Source organism: Eurosta solidaginis, chromosome 1, assembly GCF_040869045.1.
Source record: "Eurosta solidaginis isolate ZX-2024a chromosome 1, ASM4086904v1, whole genome shotgun sequence".
Taxonomy (NCBI): domain Eukaryota; kingdom Metazoa; phylum Arthropoda; class Insecta; order Diptera; family Tephritidae; genus Eurosta; species Eurosta solidaginis.
The window spans coordinates 1,248,164-1,269,954 of NC_090319.1; the positions used below are offsets into that span (position 1 = coordinate 1,248,164).

At 38.7% G+C, this 21,791-nt stretch overlaps 1 protein-coding gene across 1 annotated transcript in view; it reads left to right on the top strand.

Annotated features, from left to right (window-relative positions):
• kumpel (kin of rumpel) overlaps window positions 1-21,791 on the top strand; it is a 29,709-nt gene that overhangs the window by 6,279 nt on the left and 1,639 nt on the right. The window contains exons 3-4 of the mRNA XM_067777170.1: window positions 21,280-21,397; window positions 21,472-21,539. Coding sequence (XP_067633271.1) covers window positions 21,280-21,397; window positions 21,472-21,539 — 186 coding nt within the window. The remainder of the gene's footprint in view (window positions 1-21,279; window positions 21,398-21,471; window positions 21,540-21,791) is intronic.

Sequence of the window (21,791 nt, forward strand, 5' to 3'; positions counted from 1 at the left end):
GAATTCTGCTTGAGGGACAACAATTACTTCACGTATGATTGCACTTTTTACCAACAAGTATATGGTATGCCTATGGGGAATCCTCTTTCGCCCATTGTAGCTGATATAGTTTTAGACAAAATTCTTGATGACAGCATTGCGGAGCTCAAATCAAAGGACATATATATCAAATACAGAAACAAATATGTAGTTGATATATAAGCAATAATTAAGACTAAGGACGTAGAAGAAATACTACAAAAAGAGAAAAACAAGAAGTTGCCCTTCCTAGATATTGAAATCATAAAATCAGACCAAACACTAAAAATTAATTGGTATGCCAAAGCCGTATCGTCATCCAGAATGATGAACTATCAGTCGAATCACCCACGGATGCAAAAAAAGAACACGGCCATAAACTTTATAACTAAAGTTTTCAATCTTAGTGAACAGGAGTTCATGAAGACACATCCAAAAAATTCGAGATATTTTATACAAGAACGGCTACCCTAATAAACTAATAGACGCGTGGATAACAATAGCCAAAAACAAAGCTAACTGCACGCCAAGCAATACTGAACAGAGAAAAGAACAAGAAAAGCTAATATACACAGGCGTGACATACATACCAGGATGAACGGACATCAAAACAATAGGTAACATCGCACGCAATAACGAAATAAAATTGGCACATAAACCAAATCAAACTTTAAGTACAATATTTACACAAACAAAAGACAAAATCGACAAAGAACAACAACACAATGTAGTATACTAAATCCAATGTAATGGGAGCGCAGCCGAAAATTGCAAACAAATATACATTGGAACAACAAAGCGATCGCAAGGTGTCCGAATAAATGAACACAGACTTGACGCCAAAAATAAGAAAACAACAACAGCACTATGCGAAAATTTAACCAACACAGGACACACAGCGGACTTCGAAAACACGAGAATATTAGATGTTGAGGGAAAAGAAAGAACACGAATGACGCTGGAAGCATTGAGAATACAACAACTTGCTGTTTCAACAGGGGTGGACCATAATGAGAGTGGTGTTAGAGGCGTTGGTTCCACAATACTGTTAAACAGATGGTTGGTTCCATGTGGGGACACACTACAAGCAGGAGATATGTTTTGTATGTCGGAGTTGATTCTGGAAAGGTAAGAATTGTACCTGTTACAGTACCGAGACCGAAGTTGAGCTAAAGTGGCGCGCATTTCCCTAGGGAGAGTGCGTTCCTCCTCTGATAGTTCTGGGTATTGTTCTTTGTGTACAGGATTCACCGGGCAATTCCTGCTATAGAGGTCCGACGCCTATTTGTGGATTTCACTGAGGACCTGCTTGTGTTTTTTAGCTTCCTACGGCTGTGTTCTCAGGTGCCGTATTTCCGCATACTGCTTTCCTACGGATATGACTCCTTAAGCCCCTGGACGGTGTAGGCTTATCAGATGTCTGTTGGGATGCCCAGGTTTCTGGGTATTCAACGAAAACTGTTTGGTTAGCATTTCATTTCTCTCCCTAATGGGGAGTATTCTCGCCTCATTATGTAGATGGTATTATGGGGACATAAGAAGACAGCCCGTGGCGGTTCTGAGGGCGGTATTTTGCCAGGCCTGAAGCTTCTTCCAGTGAGTAGTCTTTAGGCTTGGCGACCATATCGGTGACGCGTAGCATGCACTCGGCTGGCCAATTGCTTTATAAGTGGTAATGAGCGTTTCTTTATCTTTACCCCAAGTACGTACTGCCAGCAACAGATTTGCGGCTGCATGCTCACAAAATGTAGATCCTGATTGAACGTCACGCCCTCACCTTATTCCTCTTATAATATATTTCCATACAAAAATCGTTTCAGTTTTTAGTTCGAAAGGAATTATTAAATCATGATTTTTTGTTTATAAGTCCGAAAATAAAAAGCGAAACTTCAAGGACAATGAAAATAATATCTATGTGTACTTATGCAAATACTGTCTTAGAGTAAACCTACTAGTGTCAGGACGGCGTTAGTGTCCGGACCAGTGTTGCCAGGATTTTTTCAGAAAAAAGTCTAGATGGACAAAAACTAAAAGCTAAATAAAAATTGTTAAGGCTGAGAAAAAAAGCTAAAAAAGCTTTCCAAGCGTTTTTAATTTTTTCATAAAAAACATAACAGAATAAAGATTTCATACATCTGGTAAAAAATTAAGAGTAATATTTACTTTAATTTAATAAAAAGTAGATAAAATTATCTACAGATGCAATCTGTGTTTTATAAATAAATTGTTTAAAGTGACCAATTTTCTCCTACTACTACTTCAGTGCTTGCAAGACTATATCTACAAAGTTAGTATGTTTGAGATAATACATCGTTAGCTTAATTCACAAACATTCGAAAAAACCCTGGATTTATAGATTTATAGATTTTTCCCAAACGCATATTTATGCCCTCCAACCTGTCCTCAAAATTCAACTGTGGAAACTATTTAATCCCATTAGATGCAATTTGTAATGGACCGAGTCCGTCGTTCAGGGCACAGTAAACCATTGCATACTTCTTTTCTCTGCATGCGAGCTGGATTTTGCTACCCAACAAACATGGCTGGAGAAATATATAACTAGTGCCGGAGCTGATATCCATTATCATGCTCTAATTATTCTTAAACCCGAATTGATATTCTTCATTCTCCAATCACTATCCAACCTTTGAGAAAGTTTGTAAAATGTATACTTCTCGAGTTGATCTCCAACGTCATTCTCAAATTATTTTCCCACCTTTGATAGATTTTGAGAAATTTACAGCTCTCAAATGAATATCCAACATATTGTAACGAATGTTAGCAGCACTGAGCGATGCTATCGTCTCTAAGCCGATGCTAACCAGTGACGTGAATGCACATCAATAATTCAATCATTATGTATCTACATAAACGAATAAATAATTGCGTCTACACATATGTACGTATACGAACATCTGAGCGGCAATGCACAAATACATGCATATATCTTATCTGAGTTGTCACAAGAGAGAGCAATAATTTGTGCACGTAGTTGTGGCTGGCAATTTTGTAGCCGAACTAACTAGTAACTTCTGGAAATCGAAGAGCCTAGAAGTATGCAGCGTAAACTATAAAAGCGGTGCAGGCGAGTAAGAAGTAATTCAGTTTGATTTGAGTTGTCAAGCAGTTTGATTAAGACGATATCTAGCGAGCAATAGCAGTGTTATTTTGAATAGTAGAGTTTCGTTGAGCTATCAATCAGTGTGGTTATTAAGCAAGCTATTCGTTGCACAGTTTGTTATTGTGAAGTACTTTAATAAAGGCCATTTTGCATTATTACAAATTGGAGTTATTTATTCAACAGTTTAGTGATTTGAACTTAGCAGAGGATTGCAAATAAGAGGATTTACAAGCAAATTCGTTACAATTGGTGTCAGAAGAGGAATTGTTGAATAAATTCCAAAGGACAACAAGGACATGGCAAAGTTCGGTGAATTGAAGATCCAGCAACTAAAGAAGGAGTTGGAGACCCGTGGATTGAATACAAGCGGCGGTAAACTTGAACTTCAGGCACGGCTACGAGAGGCAATGGAAGCAGAAGGAATTGATGTGGAAGAGTATGTCTTTCACCTTGATGGGGAGAAGACAACAAAAATTGAAGAGAAAAACGAAACATCGCAGACGGTTACCAGCACAGATTTGAACATGATTTTGGCTGCAATATCTGCTCAAACATCGACAGTGGCTTCTCAACTGGAATCGCAAAAGACAGATATAACATCTCAACTGGCATCTCAACTAGAAGAACAGAAAACGTATATGTCATCTCAACTAGAAGAACAGAAAACGTATATGTCATCACAGATGGAATCCCAAGAGACACGAATAACATCGAAGATTGAAGCACAAGAAACGCGAATGTCAGAAATGTCGACACAGATTACATCCAAGATGGAAATGCAATTGGTAGAACAGAAGACATATATGGCATCCCAACTGGAATCGCAGGAGACACGCATAACATCAAAGATGGAAGAACAAGAGGAGCGCTTATCATTACAGGTGGCACAAATGTCTTCACAGTTAGAAGCACAGGAAGCAAGGGTAACATCAAAGCTGGAAGCGCAGGATGCAAAAATCGCTCAATTTCAGGCAGAAGTCGATGATTTGAAGGGTCGTATGGAGCAGTTACAATTAAATCGTCCAGCAGTTTCAGCGAGTAATCCGAAGGTAAAATCCCCAACGTTTGATGGTTCTGTTCCATTCCAGGTATTTAAGCTCCAATTTGAGAAGACGTCGACAGCGAACAACTGGAATGATGAAGATAAAGTTGCTGCACTGTTCGTGGCATTGAAAGGGCCTGCAGCGGAAATCTTACAGACGATTCCAGAGTACGAACGGAACAGTTATGAAACATTGATGGCTGCTGTAGAACGACGTTATGGAAGCGAGCATAGGAAACAGATATTCCAAATTGAGTTGCAAAACCGTCACCAAAGAGCGGATGAGACTTTGCAGGAGTTTGCCTCGGATGTTGAAAGGTTGGCTCATCTCGCAAATGCGGACGCACCTGTGGAATACACCGAGAGGGTAAAAATCCAGAGTTTTATAAACGGCATACGGGACGTAGAAACGAAACGAGCGACATATGCAAACCCAAAACCCACATTCGCAGAAACGGTATCGCATGCTCTGATTCAGGAAACAGCGTCGCTTTTGTGTAAGCCAGTCTTCAAAGCACGCCGTGTGGAAGTAGAAAGGCCAGAGTGGGTAGACACAATTTTGGAAGCACTAAAGGGATCTCAACAGAAGAATGCCGCAGTTATTAAATGTTTCAAGTGCGGCAACCCAGGTCACATTGCACGTCATTGCGATCTTGGTCCTAATAGTTCCAACAATGTGGGTGGCCGTAAACGCAAAGCTGGCGGAAATGAGCAAGAGCGTGTCGAAAGTAAAGAACGAAAACTTGCCCCGGCTGTTGAAAGTCCTGTGATATCTGTGTTGCAAATTGGTAGAAAATCGAGCAGTCTTACCGTCAGAGGCAATGTCGATGGCAAGGAGCGTGTACTGACTGTAGATACGGGCGCATCTCATTCCTTGATTCGATCTGAATTAGTCAACAGGAGAGTTAAACCGTTACCTGGAGCAAGGTTGCGTACGGTCACAGGCGAGTATAACCAAGTCCAGGGAGAAGTGATATGTGAAGTACTGATTGGGAAGGTCATGGTTTTACACAAATTCGTTGTGGCGGATATCGTTGATGAAGTCATATTGGGAGTGGACTTCTTGGTTGACCATGACATCAAGATCGATATGCAGAAAAGGGTGATGCTTTATAAGAACCAGGATGTGCCAATTAACTTCAGTCTGGAAAAAGGTTTCAGCAGTAATCGAGTACTGGTGGAGAAAAGTCGACAAAGGCCACGAAAGTCAAAGGTAAAGGTTGATGAAACGAATGGGCCAAACAAAGCGAAATCAAAAGTACCTGCGACAAAAACACCGGCATTGACAAACCCTAATGGACGCACTAAAACAACTGCAAGAATTTTGCAGGAAGCATGCAAGGGTGGTTTCAAGCCATCGCGCACTTCTGTTGGGAAACGGCGGAACGATATTGTCAAGCCAATCCGTCAAGCGCAAGCTCTGCGAAGTAGTTCATTGGTCAAACAACAGAGTGTGAGGAAACGACTAAGGATAATGAGTAGTAAGATCAAACGCAGGTACAATGAGAACAATAATTCGGAAGGGTTCTTGGAGGGAGATTTGGTACTGTTAAACAACCCTCACCGGCGGAAAGGTGTTCCAGCCAAAATTCGGTGCATTTGGGAAGGCCCGTACAAGGTTGTGAAGAAGATCAGTAATTCCATCTACCGCATACAAACCATTGGGAAACCACGAAATAGAAAGGTGGTTCATTTGGAGATGCTAGCGGCGTTTAGATCGAGAGATTTGTCTGATCGGGACGATCAGACTTAGGTGGAGGGCAGTGTAACGAATGTTAGCAGCACTGAGCGATGCTATCGTCTCTAAGCCGATGCTAACCAGTGACGTGAATGCACATCAATAATTCAATCATTATGTATCTACATAAACGAATAAATAATTGCGTCTACACATATGTACGTATACGAACATCTGAGCGGCAATGCACAAATACATGCATATATCTTATCTGAGTTGTCACAAGAGAGAGCAATAATTTGTGCACGTAGTTGTGGCTGGCAATTTTGTAGCCGAACTAACTAGTAACTTCTGGAAATCGAAGAGCCTAGAAGTATGCAGCGTAAACTATAAAAGCGGTGCAGGCGAGTAAGAAGTAATTCAGTTTGATTTGAGTTGTCAAGCAGTTTGATTAAGACGATATCTAGCGAGCAATAGCAGTGTTATTTTGAATAGTAGAGTTTCGTTGAGCTATCAATCAGTGTGGTTATTAAGCAAGCTATTCGTTGCACAGTTTGTTATTGTGAAGTACTTTAATAAAGACCATTTTGCATTATTACAAATTGGAGTTATTTATTCAACAGTTTAGTGATTTGAACTTAGCAGAGGATTGCAAATAAGAGGATTTACAAGCAAATTCGTTACAATATTTTTCCAGTTTATATCCTACAATCGATATCAAGTTGAGGTGGCTTGAAAAAAATTTTCTCCGAGGTGATACCACCAATGCCAACAGCTGTTTATTGTGAGAAATAAACGCCTGGTTGATAACAGTAAAGAAACGTTATTATTAAGTTATACATATTTGATTTTATTTTCGTGAAAATAATGTAACATTGGAATCTTACATTTGAGTCCACTTAGAGAACCACACATAAATACAAGTTCGGAACTATCTTTTCTTCAACTTATATAATAGAACTTTTTGCTTTATAAAAAATTTCCCTTTTTGCTGAGAACGTTATGATTCTCAAGTTGAGTCAATATTTCGAAACAACTTATGAGATTTTAGAATTATGTATGCTTAGTTATCAACATGAGCTCTAATGGTTCAAGCCCAAATGCTTTACGGTGACTATAAGTTCATATTAAAACAAGTAAGGAAGGCTAAGTTCGGGTGTAACCGAACATTACATACTCAGCTGAGAGCTTTGGAGACAAAATAAGGGAAAATCACCATTTAGCAAAATGAACCCAGAGTAACCCTGGAATGTGTTTGTATGACATGTGTATCCAATGAAAGGTGTTAATGATTATTTAAAACGTAGTGGGCCTTAGTTCTGTAGGTGGATGCCTTTTCGAGATATCGCAATAAGGGTGGACCAGGGGTGACTCTATATTGTCTTTGTACGATATGGGTATCAAATTAAAAGTATTAATGAGGGTTTTAAAAGGGACTAGCCCTTAGTTGTATATGTGAAGGCGTTTTCGAGATATCGACCAAAATGTGGACCAGGGTGACCCAGAACATCTTCTGTCGGGTACCGCTAATTTATTTATATATTTCATACTACGAACAGTATTCCTGCCAATATTCCAAGGGCTTTTGATTTCGCCCTGCAGAACTTTTTCATTTTCTTCTACTTAATATGGTAGGTGTCACACCCATTTTACAAAGTTTTTTCTAAAGTTATATTTTCGGTCAATAAACCAATCCAATTACCATATTTCATCTCTTTTTTCATATTTGGTACAGATATATGGTATTTTTTTCATTTTTCGTAATTTTCAATATCGGAAAAGTGGCGTGGTCATATTTGGATTTCGGCCATATTTTATACCAAGATAGAGAGTTCAGATAAGTACGTGAACTAAGTTTAGTTAAGATATATCGTTTTTTGCACAAGTTATCGTGTTAACGGCCGAGCGGAAGGACAGACGGTTATCGTCATAGAATCTATGTCCCTACCAAATTTCACAAGGATTGGTAAATTTTTGTTCGATTATGGCATTAAAAGTATTCTAGACGAATTAAATAAACGTTACGCCCATTTTTGAAATTTTCTTTTATCTTTGTATTTTGTTGCACTGGAATCGAAGTTGACATAATTTACTTTTATACTGTAAAGATATTAAATTTTTTGTTAAAATTTGACTTAAAAAAATTTTTTTTTAAAAAGGGGGCATGTTCGTCATCCGATTGCGATAATTTTTATTTAGCACACATATAGTAATAGGAGTAACGTGCCTACGAAATTTCATCATGATATCTTCAACGACTGCCAAATTACATCTTGCAAAACTTTTAAATTACCTTCTTTTAAAAGTGGGCGGTGCCACGCCCGTTGTCCAAAATTTTTCTAATTTTCTATTTTGCGTCATAATGTCAACGCACCTACCAAGTTTCGTCGCTTTATCCGCCTTTGATAATGAATTATCGCACTTTTTCGGTTTTTCGAAATTTTCGATATCGAAAAAATGGGCGTGGTTGTAGTCCGATTTCGTTCATTTTAAATAGCGATCTGAAATGAGCGCGCAGAAACATACATACCAAATTTTATCAAGATACTTCAAAATTTACTCCAGTTATCGTGTTTACAGACGGACGGACGGACGGGCGGACGGACATGGCTAAATGAATTTCTTTTTTCACCCAGATCATTTTGATATATAGAAGTCTATATCTATCTCGATTAGTTTATGCCGTTATGGATTACCGTTATGCGAACAAAGTTAATATACTCTGTGGGCTCTGCTCAGCTGAGTATAAAAACAGAACTTTTTTGATAATATATAGTTTATTTAAAAAATAAATAACATTTCATTCGAGTTTATTTAAATCAACAATTACATAACTAAAGTGCATAAAATGCAAATCACTTGTATTTTTCTGAAGCATAAATTTGTTAATTATATTTTCCTCGTTTTGTAAGTATTCCTTAAATTCTAAGCAACTAAGTTCATGGTTGCATCTAGTTATTAAAATAGCTTTAACAGTCTCAATTTTCGTTTGGTTTTTTTCATCAGTCCATATATTGTTTAGTATAGAAAATATTCTTTCAGTGGGAGCATTTGACCCCGGTAAACGCAAGTTAAATTCAACTATTTTCAAAATATTTTTAAAAGCTATAGAATTTTTCATAAAATGTTGAAATATTTCAACCCATTTACTGTCAACTAACTTTCCTCCGTCCGTCCATTCTCTTAGTTTAATTTGAGTGATATAAGTTTTGACGCAAGTGAACTCATCAAATAATTCGCTGTCATTAATTTTAATTTGACTTCTCTTTTCCATAATAAAACTGAAATTTCTTTCAACATCTTGCCAAGAAGGCATTTTACGCATAAGTGCCCATTCCACCACTTCAACCTCCTTAAATGCATTGTAAGAAATATTTTTTTAGTGGCTTGGAAAGTTTTAAATATCGTTCAATTGCTGGCTTCAAAGTTAACCATCTTGTTTTACTAATTAACAAATTACTAATTAACAACTTAATTTGATAAAAGGGTTTCTGCCACAAAAATATATGTTTTGTATAGTTCATGAGCGCAGAACAAATTACAGAACATTTACGAATAAACCAAGGCGAATTCAGCACCTGGTGTTGTTATCCCAACAGCTGATTGCTTCTTCTTGATTATTTTCCATACAACGCCTTGTACTACAACATGTCAGTTAATCGAAATCAAAGACAATTTTCTTTTGACTTGACATTATTCTGCACTGCGAATTGGTTGAATTCGCTTTGCCACGACCTGGTATGGATTCGACTTTTCTCCCCATTTTCTCTTTTAATAAAACTTGATAAGTGAAATATCATTGATGCAAAACTATTTTTTGCTAAGTTATACCTTATTATTTTCGTCTACGACCCTTTTAAAAATCTTTTATATAAAAGTGGGCGTGGTCCTTCACCGATCTCCTCCATTTTTCCTAGATATATTTCCTGCTATAGGGAAAATATGTGTACCCAATTTTATTACGATCCGTTAATTTTTCTTCGAGTTATGGCTCCCGTAACATAGAAAATTGCTTAGTTATAAAAGTGGCGGTGCCACGCCCATTTTTTAAGATTTGAAGTTTTTCCTATTTATTTTTATAAATCCACTTGGGAAATGATATACCATTGATATAAAGCTCTTTTTTGCAAAGATATAGCTTCTTTTATTCGTCCACGACCCTTTTAAAAATCTTTTATATAAAAGTGGGCGTGGTCCTTAACCGATTTCGTTAATTTTTCTTCAAAGCATTCCTTATAGTAAAGGCAACCTCCCTGCCGAATTTTGTTACGATAGGTTTAACAATTTTTGTTTATGATTAATAATATTTGTAAAATTTATTTTAACACAAGTGGGCGGTGCCACGCCCATTTTAAAAAATGTTTCCAAATTTTTATCAAGAGTCCCAATATCAGTCCACACATCAAATTTCAACATTCTAGGTGTATTATTTACTAAATAATCAGGTTTTTTGTGGTTTCCAAAATGTTATATATATTAAAAGTGGGCGTGGTTATCATCCGATTTCGCTAATTTTCAAAACCAATCTATTCTGGGTCTAGATAAGCTCGTGTACCAAATTTGGTGAGGATATCTCAATATTTACTCAAGTTATCGTGTTAACGGATCGACGGACGGACGGACATGCCTCAATCAAATTTTTTTCCGATACTGATGATTTTGATATATGGAAGGAAGTCTATATCTATCTCGATTCCTTTATACCTGTACAACCAGCCGTTATCCAATCAAAGTTAATATACACTGTGTGCAAAGCACGCTGGGTATAAAAAATTTAAAACATTCAAGAACATTTTTTGGCCCTTGAAAATTTTATTAATTTCTATAGTATAATTTAATGGACCTTCAAAATTTTATGTTTTTTTGACTAAAGTTAGAAATAAAATTATAATTTTCGAGATTTATTTTGACATAAAAAAATATAAATTTCATAAGCTAGGGCCTTCGCAGTCGGCACATAACGCATTATACTCGTAAAAACCTTCAGATACTTAGCATTCGCCTTTGTGCCAAAATGACTCGTACGCTTTTTTATTAGCATATCATGGAGTAGTGACCTAAATATGTATAAGCTTATTGCTATCAACACCGTGTGAAAAATACGATTTGCTCCGATGACAAGTGGTTTCATTTATAATACGAAATCTATAATAATTGTTGAGCTTAAAACTCTGAAAAAAAACTTGCGAAAGTTCTTCTTCAAATAAATTTCAAATTAAGGTTGATTACTTAAGTTGATGCACTTTCACTAATGCTTGGTTAAATTACTTCCACTTTTTCAATTATATAGTACTTGGAACTGCGCTTTGACAGAAGCATTCTTTTGTTTGGTTCTGTGCTTTTAGTATTGGAACGGTAAGTGTTCCTGAAACACAATTTCTTACATAAACTCCGGGTCCCGTTTCGTTTCATTTCATATTATCTCTTTGAATATTTTCATAGATATTTTGGTTGCCTATTGTTATTTATGTTCCAGCATTGGCATTCAATCAAGGTGAGTTCCAGTTAGTAGATTCCAAATATAACTTCTTAGCTGTGTCTTAACATATACATATGTAAGAAATTCTTTTTTTAGTTACTGGTATTAATATCCATGTGGTCACGCCTGTAGTGTGCTTTGTTTGTATATTTTGTGCATGTGTGGTAGGTAACATAGATTTGGGAAAAATAATCCATCCAATTCACAATTTAATTATATCAGGGTGGATTAAAAGCGGTAGTTTGGACAGATTTTATCCAAACTATTGTTATGGTGGGAGCCATAATTTTGGTTATTGCTAAAAGTACTATAGATGTTGGCGGATTGGGCGTAGTTGGGCAACGGAATCTAGTAAGAGGTCGTCCAGAGTAAGTGTGGTTGAGATTTTTTAAATCTAGAAATCTGTAATTATGCCCATATTCACAAACAAGTGAAATACGGACTGACTTAGGATCCTACAGCTCGCATATCAATGCTATCACTTTTCATGAGATCTACGATTTATAATGTTCAAGTAACTTCTTCGGTTATTATGCAACGATATCTTGCTCTTCCTGGTATGAAAGAAGTTAAAGGAGGTTTTATTCACTTTCGGTGTTGTTGCTCTTTTTTGTTGCTGCTTTTATAATGGACTTTTGATATATGCAAAGTATTATGACTGCGATCCGCTAAGTACAAAACTAGCCAAAGTAAAGGATCAATTGGTGTCACTTTTGGTTATGGAAACGTTAGGCATATTTCCTGGAATTCCAGGCTTATTTGTGACTGGATTTTTTATTGCTGCTTCTGTTGTTGTTGTAGCGATAAGGTTACTCCCCCAAGGCTTTGGGGAGTGTTATCGATGTGATGATCCTTTGCCGGATACAGATCCGGTACGCTCCGGTAACACAGAACCATTAAGGTGCTAGCCCGACCATCTCGGGAACGATTTATATGGCCTCCCCACCCCCAAGTTCCATGAGGGATCCAAGTTCCTCATGGAACTTGTGGTCGCCAGAGCCTCGTCTGTTAGTGAAACAGGATTCGCCACGGATAGGTGAGGTTGACAATTGGGTTTGGAGAATCTATATATTGCGCTGGCAACCTGAAAGGGTTGCGCTACACAGCCCCTTGAATCTGGTATTTTAGTCGCCTCTTACGACAGACCTACCTACCGCGGGTACATTCTGACCCCTCACCCGCTGGGGCTTTTTAGTCCTGCTCTTAGTTCGTTGTCGACAGGTCTCAACTCTTTGGCGGCTGTCATACTTGAAGACTATATTAGACCTTTAGAACAACACCCCTGGCCGAACGTCAAACTGTTGTTATTATGCGCCTTTCAGTGGTGCTTGTGGGCATGCTATGTCTCGGATTAGTATTTGTTGTTGAGCGTATGGGAACGGTTTTGCAAATTGCGATAACTCTTTCATCGATAGCTAATGGTCCGCTTTTAGGAATTTTTCTCATTGGCGTTTTCTACCCTGGATAAATAGTAAGGTATTTTTTACTTGTTTCCTAAATTTGTTATACCAATAAATTTATGTACATACATACATATATACTATAGTCATAGAGTGTTTTGGTTGGAAGTGTTGCTCGACCTTTTTGGTAACATGGATGGGCCTTCAAGCACAATTACCCATTGCCGCAGGCGAAATTCATTATACAGAAAAGCCAGTGACTACAGTTGCTTGCACGTATTCCTCTTACAATTTCACAAATCCTATGAATGTAGCTACTCCTACAGAAAGGGTGCAAGTTTATTTTGTTATCGCTAAAAATGCTCATTGAAATAAAAAACGCCTATTTTAGACCAACAAGACCCAGGCTAAGACTCAAACTATTAGGAGTGATACATCTGTCAGATCTAGAAGCAGCAAGTGGCTTAAATCATAGGAAGCTTCTAGTATTTGCCAAGAGGACGGAGTTATTTTATAACATAGGTCCTGGTTTTTGATAGGGTTTTTCAGTTTGGTCGTTAAAACAAACTTCTGGTAACACTACGGACTTATTCAGTCTATGTGAGGTCCTCATGCACCGGCCAGTTCAACCTAACCTAACCCAGGCCAACAACATTTTGTCAAAACATTTACCACATGTCCTTTATGCTCTACATCACGGTAGGAGGTCTCTTAACAATCATAAGCGCTGGAATGCTGACACTCTTTTTCGGGTATAATAATCCCAAAACCATGAATGGCGAACTATTTGCTCTTTCTATAAGAAAAATTTTAAAACGTTTACATTATGTGAAAGTGCAACAACCAAACGAGGATATTCCTATATGTGTTTTAAAAAATATGCTGCCTGAAAATTAGAAACTCCAAATTATAATTAGCTTAAATTTAAGAAAAGTTGTAAAGGTGTTAACAGTATTCTTATAATGATATGTCGTCATATAAGTTACATGCATAGGTACCATAATACCACGCAACGGCACACCCTACGATCACGTTGCTAAGCGTGTGACTTATTTAGTTCAAAAGGATAAAGTCGCTGACGCGCCACACGCGCAACCATCGATCAGGTCACCTTACGTTAGTTATGGGAATCGCACGCTAAGCAATTCCTGTCTACACGCGCGAGCAGTTCTGGGTAAAGCATGGGAACTGCAATGTAAACATTTTAGTTAGGCGAAGAAGTTATTTAAGTAAGTTGCAACGTATGTTTAGGGCAGTAGTTAATTAGCGTGCAAGTGCCACGAATAAAGATGTTGTGACGTTTAATCTGAAATCGTTCCTTGTTTCAATTCACAAGTATCGGAGGACAGTGAGTTCCTCCGCACCTTTAAATTTTTTACATCTCCCCCGAGACGGGAGATAACTGGCGCCCGAGCTTCGGAGTGCAGGGTTCGCGTCGCGTGTGTTAAGTGAAAAGTGCAAGAAAAATAGAGAAAATTTAAAATTCCCCAATCAAACAGGGAAAAGTGAAAGAGAAACAGAGAAAATTGAAAATTCTCCAATCTAAACGCGAAAAGAATCCTCAAATGAGACATTGGATTGTGTAGTTCACACGTATATTTTCTTACAGTTCTTATCTTTTCAGCATATCTAACCACGAACGCCGACGAAATGAAGAAGTCGCTCACTGAAATAAATGGCGCTGTGAACGCCATCCTCGCTCAGCTGAGGAAATTCGAGGAACGCCTCAAAAGCGTAGAATCGACAAACGCTGACGAGTCCATACAAGGACTTAGCCAAACCCTAGAGAGACTAGAAAGTAGGGTAGAAGAGGTTCGTCGGTAATCTGTCGATAGCGAGGCAACACCAGTAGAAGAGCCTCTTGTGACTTCTCAGACGGAGGAGGATCTCAAAGAAAAAGCGAGGTTACCAGATTGCGTGAAAGAACTTCAAGTGTTTGGTGGATCTCGGGAGCACTATAACTCCTGGATCCATAGTGTAGAACAAGTCTTAAGTGATTATAAGCCCGTTCGGCAAAAGCCAATATATAGGGCAATTTTAAGGCACATAAGATGTAAGATTAGGGAGCGGCAGATGCCGCCTTGGTGTCTCACAATATTCTAGATTCGGATTGGTTGAAAATCAAGGATATTCTCTCCTTGCATTATGCGGACGTTAGGGATATCGAAACCCTTGATCAGCAACTTACCCTCATGACCCAGGGGCGACAAAAGTTGTCCGAATTCTATGCCCAAATCAACAAGTAATTGTCACTCATGATAAATACGATAAGCACTGATAAATATGTGCACACAGAAACGGTGAAGGCATTGGCCGAGGCACATAGACGAAGAGCCTTGGATATCTTCATCAGGGGGCTAAACTGCGACTTGCCGACCTTGCTTCTAATGCAGAAGCCAAAATCCTTACCTGAGGCATATTCGTCATGCCTCACGTTCATGAACGTGGATCGGCGAAACGCTATTTACCGTCGCCCACAGGCATTAAACAGAAGAGGCCGAATGTTCGGCGATTCGTACCAAACTCCATAACAGCGATATTTTCCTCGCGGCAGCACAGACTGTTCTGGCACACCGCAGAATCCAGCACCAAGGTACAATAATGCAATCCACACCAATCAAAATCGACAAGAAAGTTTGCGGAAACTTTTTTCAGTTTGTTGGTAGTGATCTGCCGGCTACATTATTTGTCCTTCCCGGTATAGAATCATTTGACGGGATAATAGGGGATGATACTCTCTCAGAAATTAAAGCGGTGTTAGATAGGGAGCTCAGTACCCTCATCCTTAAACCAGACATCCTTCTGCCTCTTAAGCAAAAGACTGCGCAACAGGTTAACTCCATTAATATAGACATCCCCCTTGACAACTATGTCACCGAACGTACGAAAAGCAAGCTATATGGGATACTAGAAAAGTACGAAACTTTATTCGGTCCAGTCGACCAATCCACGGAAATTCAAACCAACATCCAGGCTGAGATAAAAACAATAACCGAAAACCCCATTTACACCAAAAGCTATCCCTACCCCGTCAATATGCGTGGAGAGGTCGAAAGACAAATTCAGGAACTGCTTTCACAAGGCATCATCCGTCCGTCAAAGAGTCCCTATAACTCCCCCCTATGGATTGTCCCAAAGAAATCCGGCTCGGATGAAGAAAAGAAATACCGGATGGTCATTGATTTTAAAAGGTTAAACGCCGTAACGATTCCCGATACATATCCCATCCCGGACATCAACGGGACTATTGCCAGCCTTGGCGAAACCAAATATTTTACAAAACTGGACTTAACGTCAGGATTCCATCAAATCCCAATGAAAAAGTGTGACATCCCTAAAACGGCATTTTCCACCATAAGTGGAAAATAGGAATTCCTGCCACTTCCTTTCGGGCTAAGGAATGCGCCTTATATCTTCCAAAGAATGATAGATGATGTCCTCAAAGAATTTATAGGTTGAATTTGTTTTGTATATATCGACGATATAATTATCTTTCATTTGGAGGACATCGAAACAATTCTTTTTAGACTACAAGACGCGGGAGTCAAAGTTAACCTCAAAAAAACACAGTTTTTAAAAAGAAGCGTTGAATTTCTGGGTTATATTGTAACCTCCGAAGGAATCCTGCCAGATCCTAAGAAAATAAATTCGATAAGAAATCTGTTGCCACCCTCAAATCTAAAAGAGCTCAAAAGAGGTTTAACTTCTTACTATAGGAAATTTATTCGGGACTACGCCAAATCTGCGAAACCGATCACTAACCTCACAAGGGGCGAACACCAACAATTTAAGGCTACGCAGTCCAAAAAAGTGCCAATATCACTAAATAGGGACGCCATTAGAGCATTCGATGACCTTAAGGAAATGTTGACAACCTCAGAAGTCTTAACACTTCCCAACTTCGAAAAAACCTTTAACTTAACAACAGACACCTCAGACTACGCTATTGGCGCGGTATTGTCGCCGGACTATAATGGTAAAGACAAGCCAATTTCGTTTATATCGAGAAGCTTAACAACCACAGAGGAAGGGTACGCTACAAACGAAAAATATGTGCTCGCCATCATTTGGGCGTTAGACAACCTGCGAAATTACTTGTATGGTGCCAAGAAAATACGTATATTCACCGACCACTCGGGACTACGCCAAATCTGCGAAACCGATCACTAACCTCACAAGGGGCGAACACCAACAAGTTAAGGCTACGCGGTCCAAAAAAGTGCCAATATCACTAAATAGGGACGCCATTAGAGCATTCGATGACCTTAAGGAAATGTTGACAACCTCAGAAGTCTTAACACTTCCCAACTTCGAAAAAACCTTTAACTTAACAACAGACGCCTCAGACTACGCTATTGGCGCGGTATTGTCGCCGGACTATAATGGTAAAGACAAGCCAATTGCGTTTATATCGAGAAGCTTAACAACCACAGAGGAAGGGTACGCTACAAACGAAAAATATGTGCTCGCCATCATTTGGGCGTTAGACAACCTGCGAAGTTACTTGTATGGTGCCAAGAAAATACGTATATTCACCGACCACCAACCACTAACTTTCTCCCTCAACAATCGCAACTACAATGCTAAGCTGATGCGATGGAAAGCCCGGATCGAAGAGTACAATTATGAACTCATCTACAAACCCGGAAAATCTAACGTTGTGGCTGATGCCCTTTCTCGTCTAAAAACCCAAGTAAACCAACTGACGGATTCAATGCCGCCCACATCCGAGGTCGGTAGTCAGAATGCAACCATGGGATCAGATTCCGATACAGTCCATAACGCAGAACAGGATAACACAGACCTGATCCCCTTCGTGGAAGTACCACTAAATGTTTTCAGAAACCAAATTGTGTTCGGGGGCAGACTTCAAATCTACGAAGAACCGCACCCTGGGCACTCACGCCACTACGTAGGGATAGAAAACATTAGTGAAAACAAACTAATTAGCATTTTGAAAGAAAAACTGAGCCCAAATATCATCAATGGTATTAAAATACCGGAATATCAGTTAGGCCTATTACAGAGAGTTTATTTAGACCATTTTACCAACTATAAGGTACGAATAGCGCAAACCCTTGTGGAGGACTTAAGAAATCCAGATAGTGTGTGTGAGGCAATAACAAAGCAGCACAAGAGGGCTCACCGTAATGCCACGGAGAATAGGAAACAACTTCTTGAGCGTGGCTATTTTCCCAAGATGAGCAGTCAAATTAGGAAATATGTACTGGCTTGTGAGACGTGTAAACTCAGTAAGTACGACAGGCACCCCCATAGGCCAGAATTACAAGCTACACCAATCCCATCGCGACCATGTGAGATCCTTCACTTAGATATATTCCAAATTCAGGGGGAAAAATTTTTGAGTTGCATCGATATATTTTCTAAATTCGCAAAGCTTTTCCACATCAGAAACAAAGGAACCCTGCACATTAGGCAAAAAATAGTGAAACTTCTGCACTATTTCACCACCCCTAGAATTTTAGTCACTGATAACGAACGCGGATTGATTAGCCCTGTTATACAAAGCTTGTTACAATCTCTAGGAATTCAGCTTTACCGCACCCTAACTCAGAGGAGTGAGGTGAACGGCCAACTCAAGAGATTTCACTCTACGTTACTTGAAATTTTTAGATGCCTAAAGGTGGAGAATAAAGCCCTCAGGACCAAGGAACTTGTTATCATAGCTGAAGATCGCTATAATAATTCAGTCCAAGTAAACCAACAGACATTTTTTTTAATCGCTCACAAGCTTCCAACTTCCGAGAACTCCTTTACCAGAGCAGAGAAATGAATATCCAAATTAAAGCACTATTGAGGGAAAAGCAAATGGCTCAGATAAAAAGACACAATAAAAAAAGGATGCTACCGGAGCGTTATGATGAAAATTACGTCATATACGCGAAGGATAAGCAAATAAAGGGGAAGCAAAAACCTCTATACAAAAAAGAAATCGTTTCAAAAGACAATAAAGTTTCTGTCACCACACTTAGTGGGAAAAAAATTCATAAACTCCACATTAAAAATATAAAAAGAAGGGGACAAACTACCTCCACACAATAAAATAAACAAACATACAAAAAACATGAAAAGAAATTATAAAAGATCTGGCACCAAGAGGGAGTTTATCTAACAAGAGCGGGCTTGCAAGTGGGACAAATCGTGCCTTAGTAGGCTCGTAGTGCCATCGAATTTGATAAATGGCTACACTACTTCAAAACGGGATTCTGGCGATCTCCCCATAGCTGGTTCGAGAAATGTTAACACCTCTGGTCCAGGAGAAAAAAGAAAAATTTGAGCTTATGCGCCTAATCCGCTAAGCAAAAATAAAACAAAAAATTTTTTAACAAAAACAAATAAACAAATAAAAATAATAATAAAAAATAAATAATAATCCAAAGAAAAGAAGAAAAACGAAAAAATTGTTAACAATGAAAAAGGAAAAAAAAGAAAACCAAAATTTTTCAGCTTTTTAATTTTCCTAATTTTTTGTTCCTTTTTTATTTTTGAAACCTTTTGTAATAACAATATAAAGTACAATTTTTAAATTTTATTTTAATCTTCCCCACTAATCATAATTTGTAAACCACTGACACATTAACAAATTAACATCGCTAGAAAGGCGAAAATCCTAAACTAAGAGAGTAACGCTAGTTTAATGATAACCAATCTAATCTTAAGAATTCCGCTTACTAATAATACCTTCCTACTATCAATAACATTTTTCCTTTTTATTAAATAGATAACCGTAACTTACTTAGAACATAACAACTACTAACTACATTAAATTAGAATTAACATCTTGCGTTGCATATTCCCACTGCTGGCATCAGCCATCAGCGCACTACACATATTTAACTACAAGGCCCCAATAATAACCATCCAGAGCGGAGATGGGTGGATCATAGGGGGCTCATTCAAACTCATACACGTCATCGACCTACAAAAATATACCACGATGGTACCTCAAATGGATAAATTAGCAAGTCGTCTAATCAAACGAACCGACGAGCAACTCTTGGCCCAGCACTACACCAACCAAACACTCGAACGACTCCGAGAGTTGATGGAAAGCACAAGCAAGACTGGACTGGGTGAGCATGGAAATGGCTGGCAGGATCGCCTGACGCAACAGATTGGAATAACATCCTCCACAGCCAAAACCAGATAATAGCGAACAACAACCATCAATATAAGGTCAATAGAAAGCTACTCACAACCACCGAAGAAGTATTGAAACGATTTTAAGAAGTGGTGAACCGCACCAACTACGTAGTAAAGGAAACAGAAGGAATTGAATTCGAGCAAAGCGCACTTCGCAACATCGTGCTCATTCGCGAAGAGGTCAATGAATTTGTGCGAGCATGTCAATTGGCAAAGCGAGGAATTGTTAATACCAACTTGTTAGACATAGACGAGGTGAACCAAATCCTATCCGAAACAGAAACCCTCCCATACCAGAATGTAATTGAGGCAATCGAATATGGCCAACCATCGGTCTTCACAAAAGGGACACTTCTACTCTACGTCCTATCGATGCCGAAAGTGAGGGCCAGTAAATACAATCTTCTGATTACCCGCGCTGGTAAACAAGTGGACCTACCGTTCGACAGAATGCTGGTCAATCAACAGGAGTACATCCACGACATCACAATGGAGAATGTTAAGTATCTAGGCTATGCCAATGAAAAAATAAATTTTTCTATCATTACAGAGGCTATCTCGATTTGCGCAATATCCCTTATTGCCGGAACGCTGTGGAGATGTTACACAAAGAAACTAGACCTTCCACCGGTTCAAATTCCTACGCATTGGACGGGAAACATTAGCATAAATAGGATCCCCAAAGGCAAATCTGCACCTGAATTTTATCGCTCAGATCCTAGCCTGCCAGTCACAAGCATCAGTACTAAATCATCACCAGGAGGTCGCAATCACTCCTTACAAAATTTCTCCCCCTCACGCTTTTCGACATTTGATCTACGAGATGCATATCTTTAAATGGGGAGGAGTTACACGCATATGTACCATAATACCACGCAACGGCACACACTACGATCACGTTGCTAAGCGTGTGACTTATTTAATTCAAAAGGATAAAGTCGCTGACGCGCCACACGCGCAACCATCGATCAGGTCACCTTACGTTAGTTATGGGAATCGCACGCTAAGCAATTCCTGTCTACACGCGCGAGCAGTTCTGGGTAAAGCATGGGAACTGCAATGTAAACATTTTAGTTAGGCGAAGAAGTTATTTAAGTTAGTTGCAACGTATGTTTAGGGCAGTAGTTAATTAGCGTGCAAGTGGCACGCATAAAGAAGTTGTGACGTTTAATCTGAAATCCTTCCTTGTTTCAATTCAGAAGTATCGGAGCTCACTGTCCTCCGCACTTTTAAATTTTTTACATCTCCCCCGAGTCGGGAGATAACTTATATTACGTATGTTGTTATGTATTGTTAATTATAGAAATAAACCCATTTATAGTTTTTTTTGTTAATTTGTTTAGTGGTAATTCCTTTTAATTTTGATTCCCTAATTAGTACTTTGAAATGCGATTTGGTCGAAAGGTGCGCTACTTCGGATCCATCTTATTCATTGTAGGAATGGTACTTTGGCTGCCAGTTGCAGTGTATGTTCCTGCTTTGACATTCAATCAAGGTGAGCGCATTTACATTGATAGTCACCGTTACAAAAAATATTTCAACGCCACGACTCTTTTGACTCTTCTACAGTGTCTGGAATTAACATTCACATTATAACACCGATAGTCTGTTTGATTTGTACCTTTTATACTTGTGTGGTAAGTGCGTTCCAAATTTTAAAATAGGTAATATACGTATTAGTACACCGTAACGATTACCTAGGACTTTTTTTTACAAATATTGGACTAACGGAAAATAAACGATTAACGATTAGTCAAGAGCTTTCGGCTACTATAATTTTGCCAACCGAACAACAGTAATCGACTTACATATGTCAGAATCTCTTAATCGATTGACCGATTAGTCCGAGTTCTAGTAGCTAAGTCAACTCCAAGTAACTCATTTTGTTC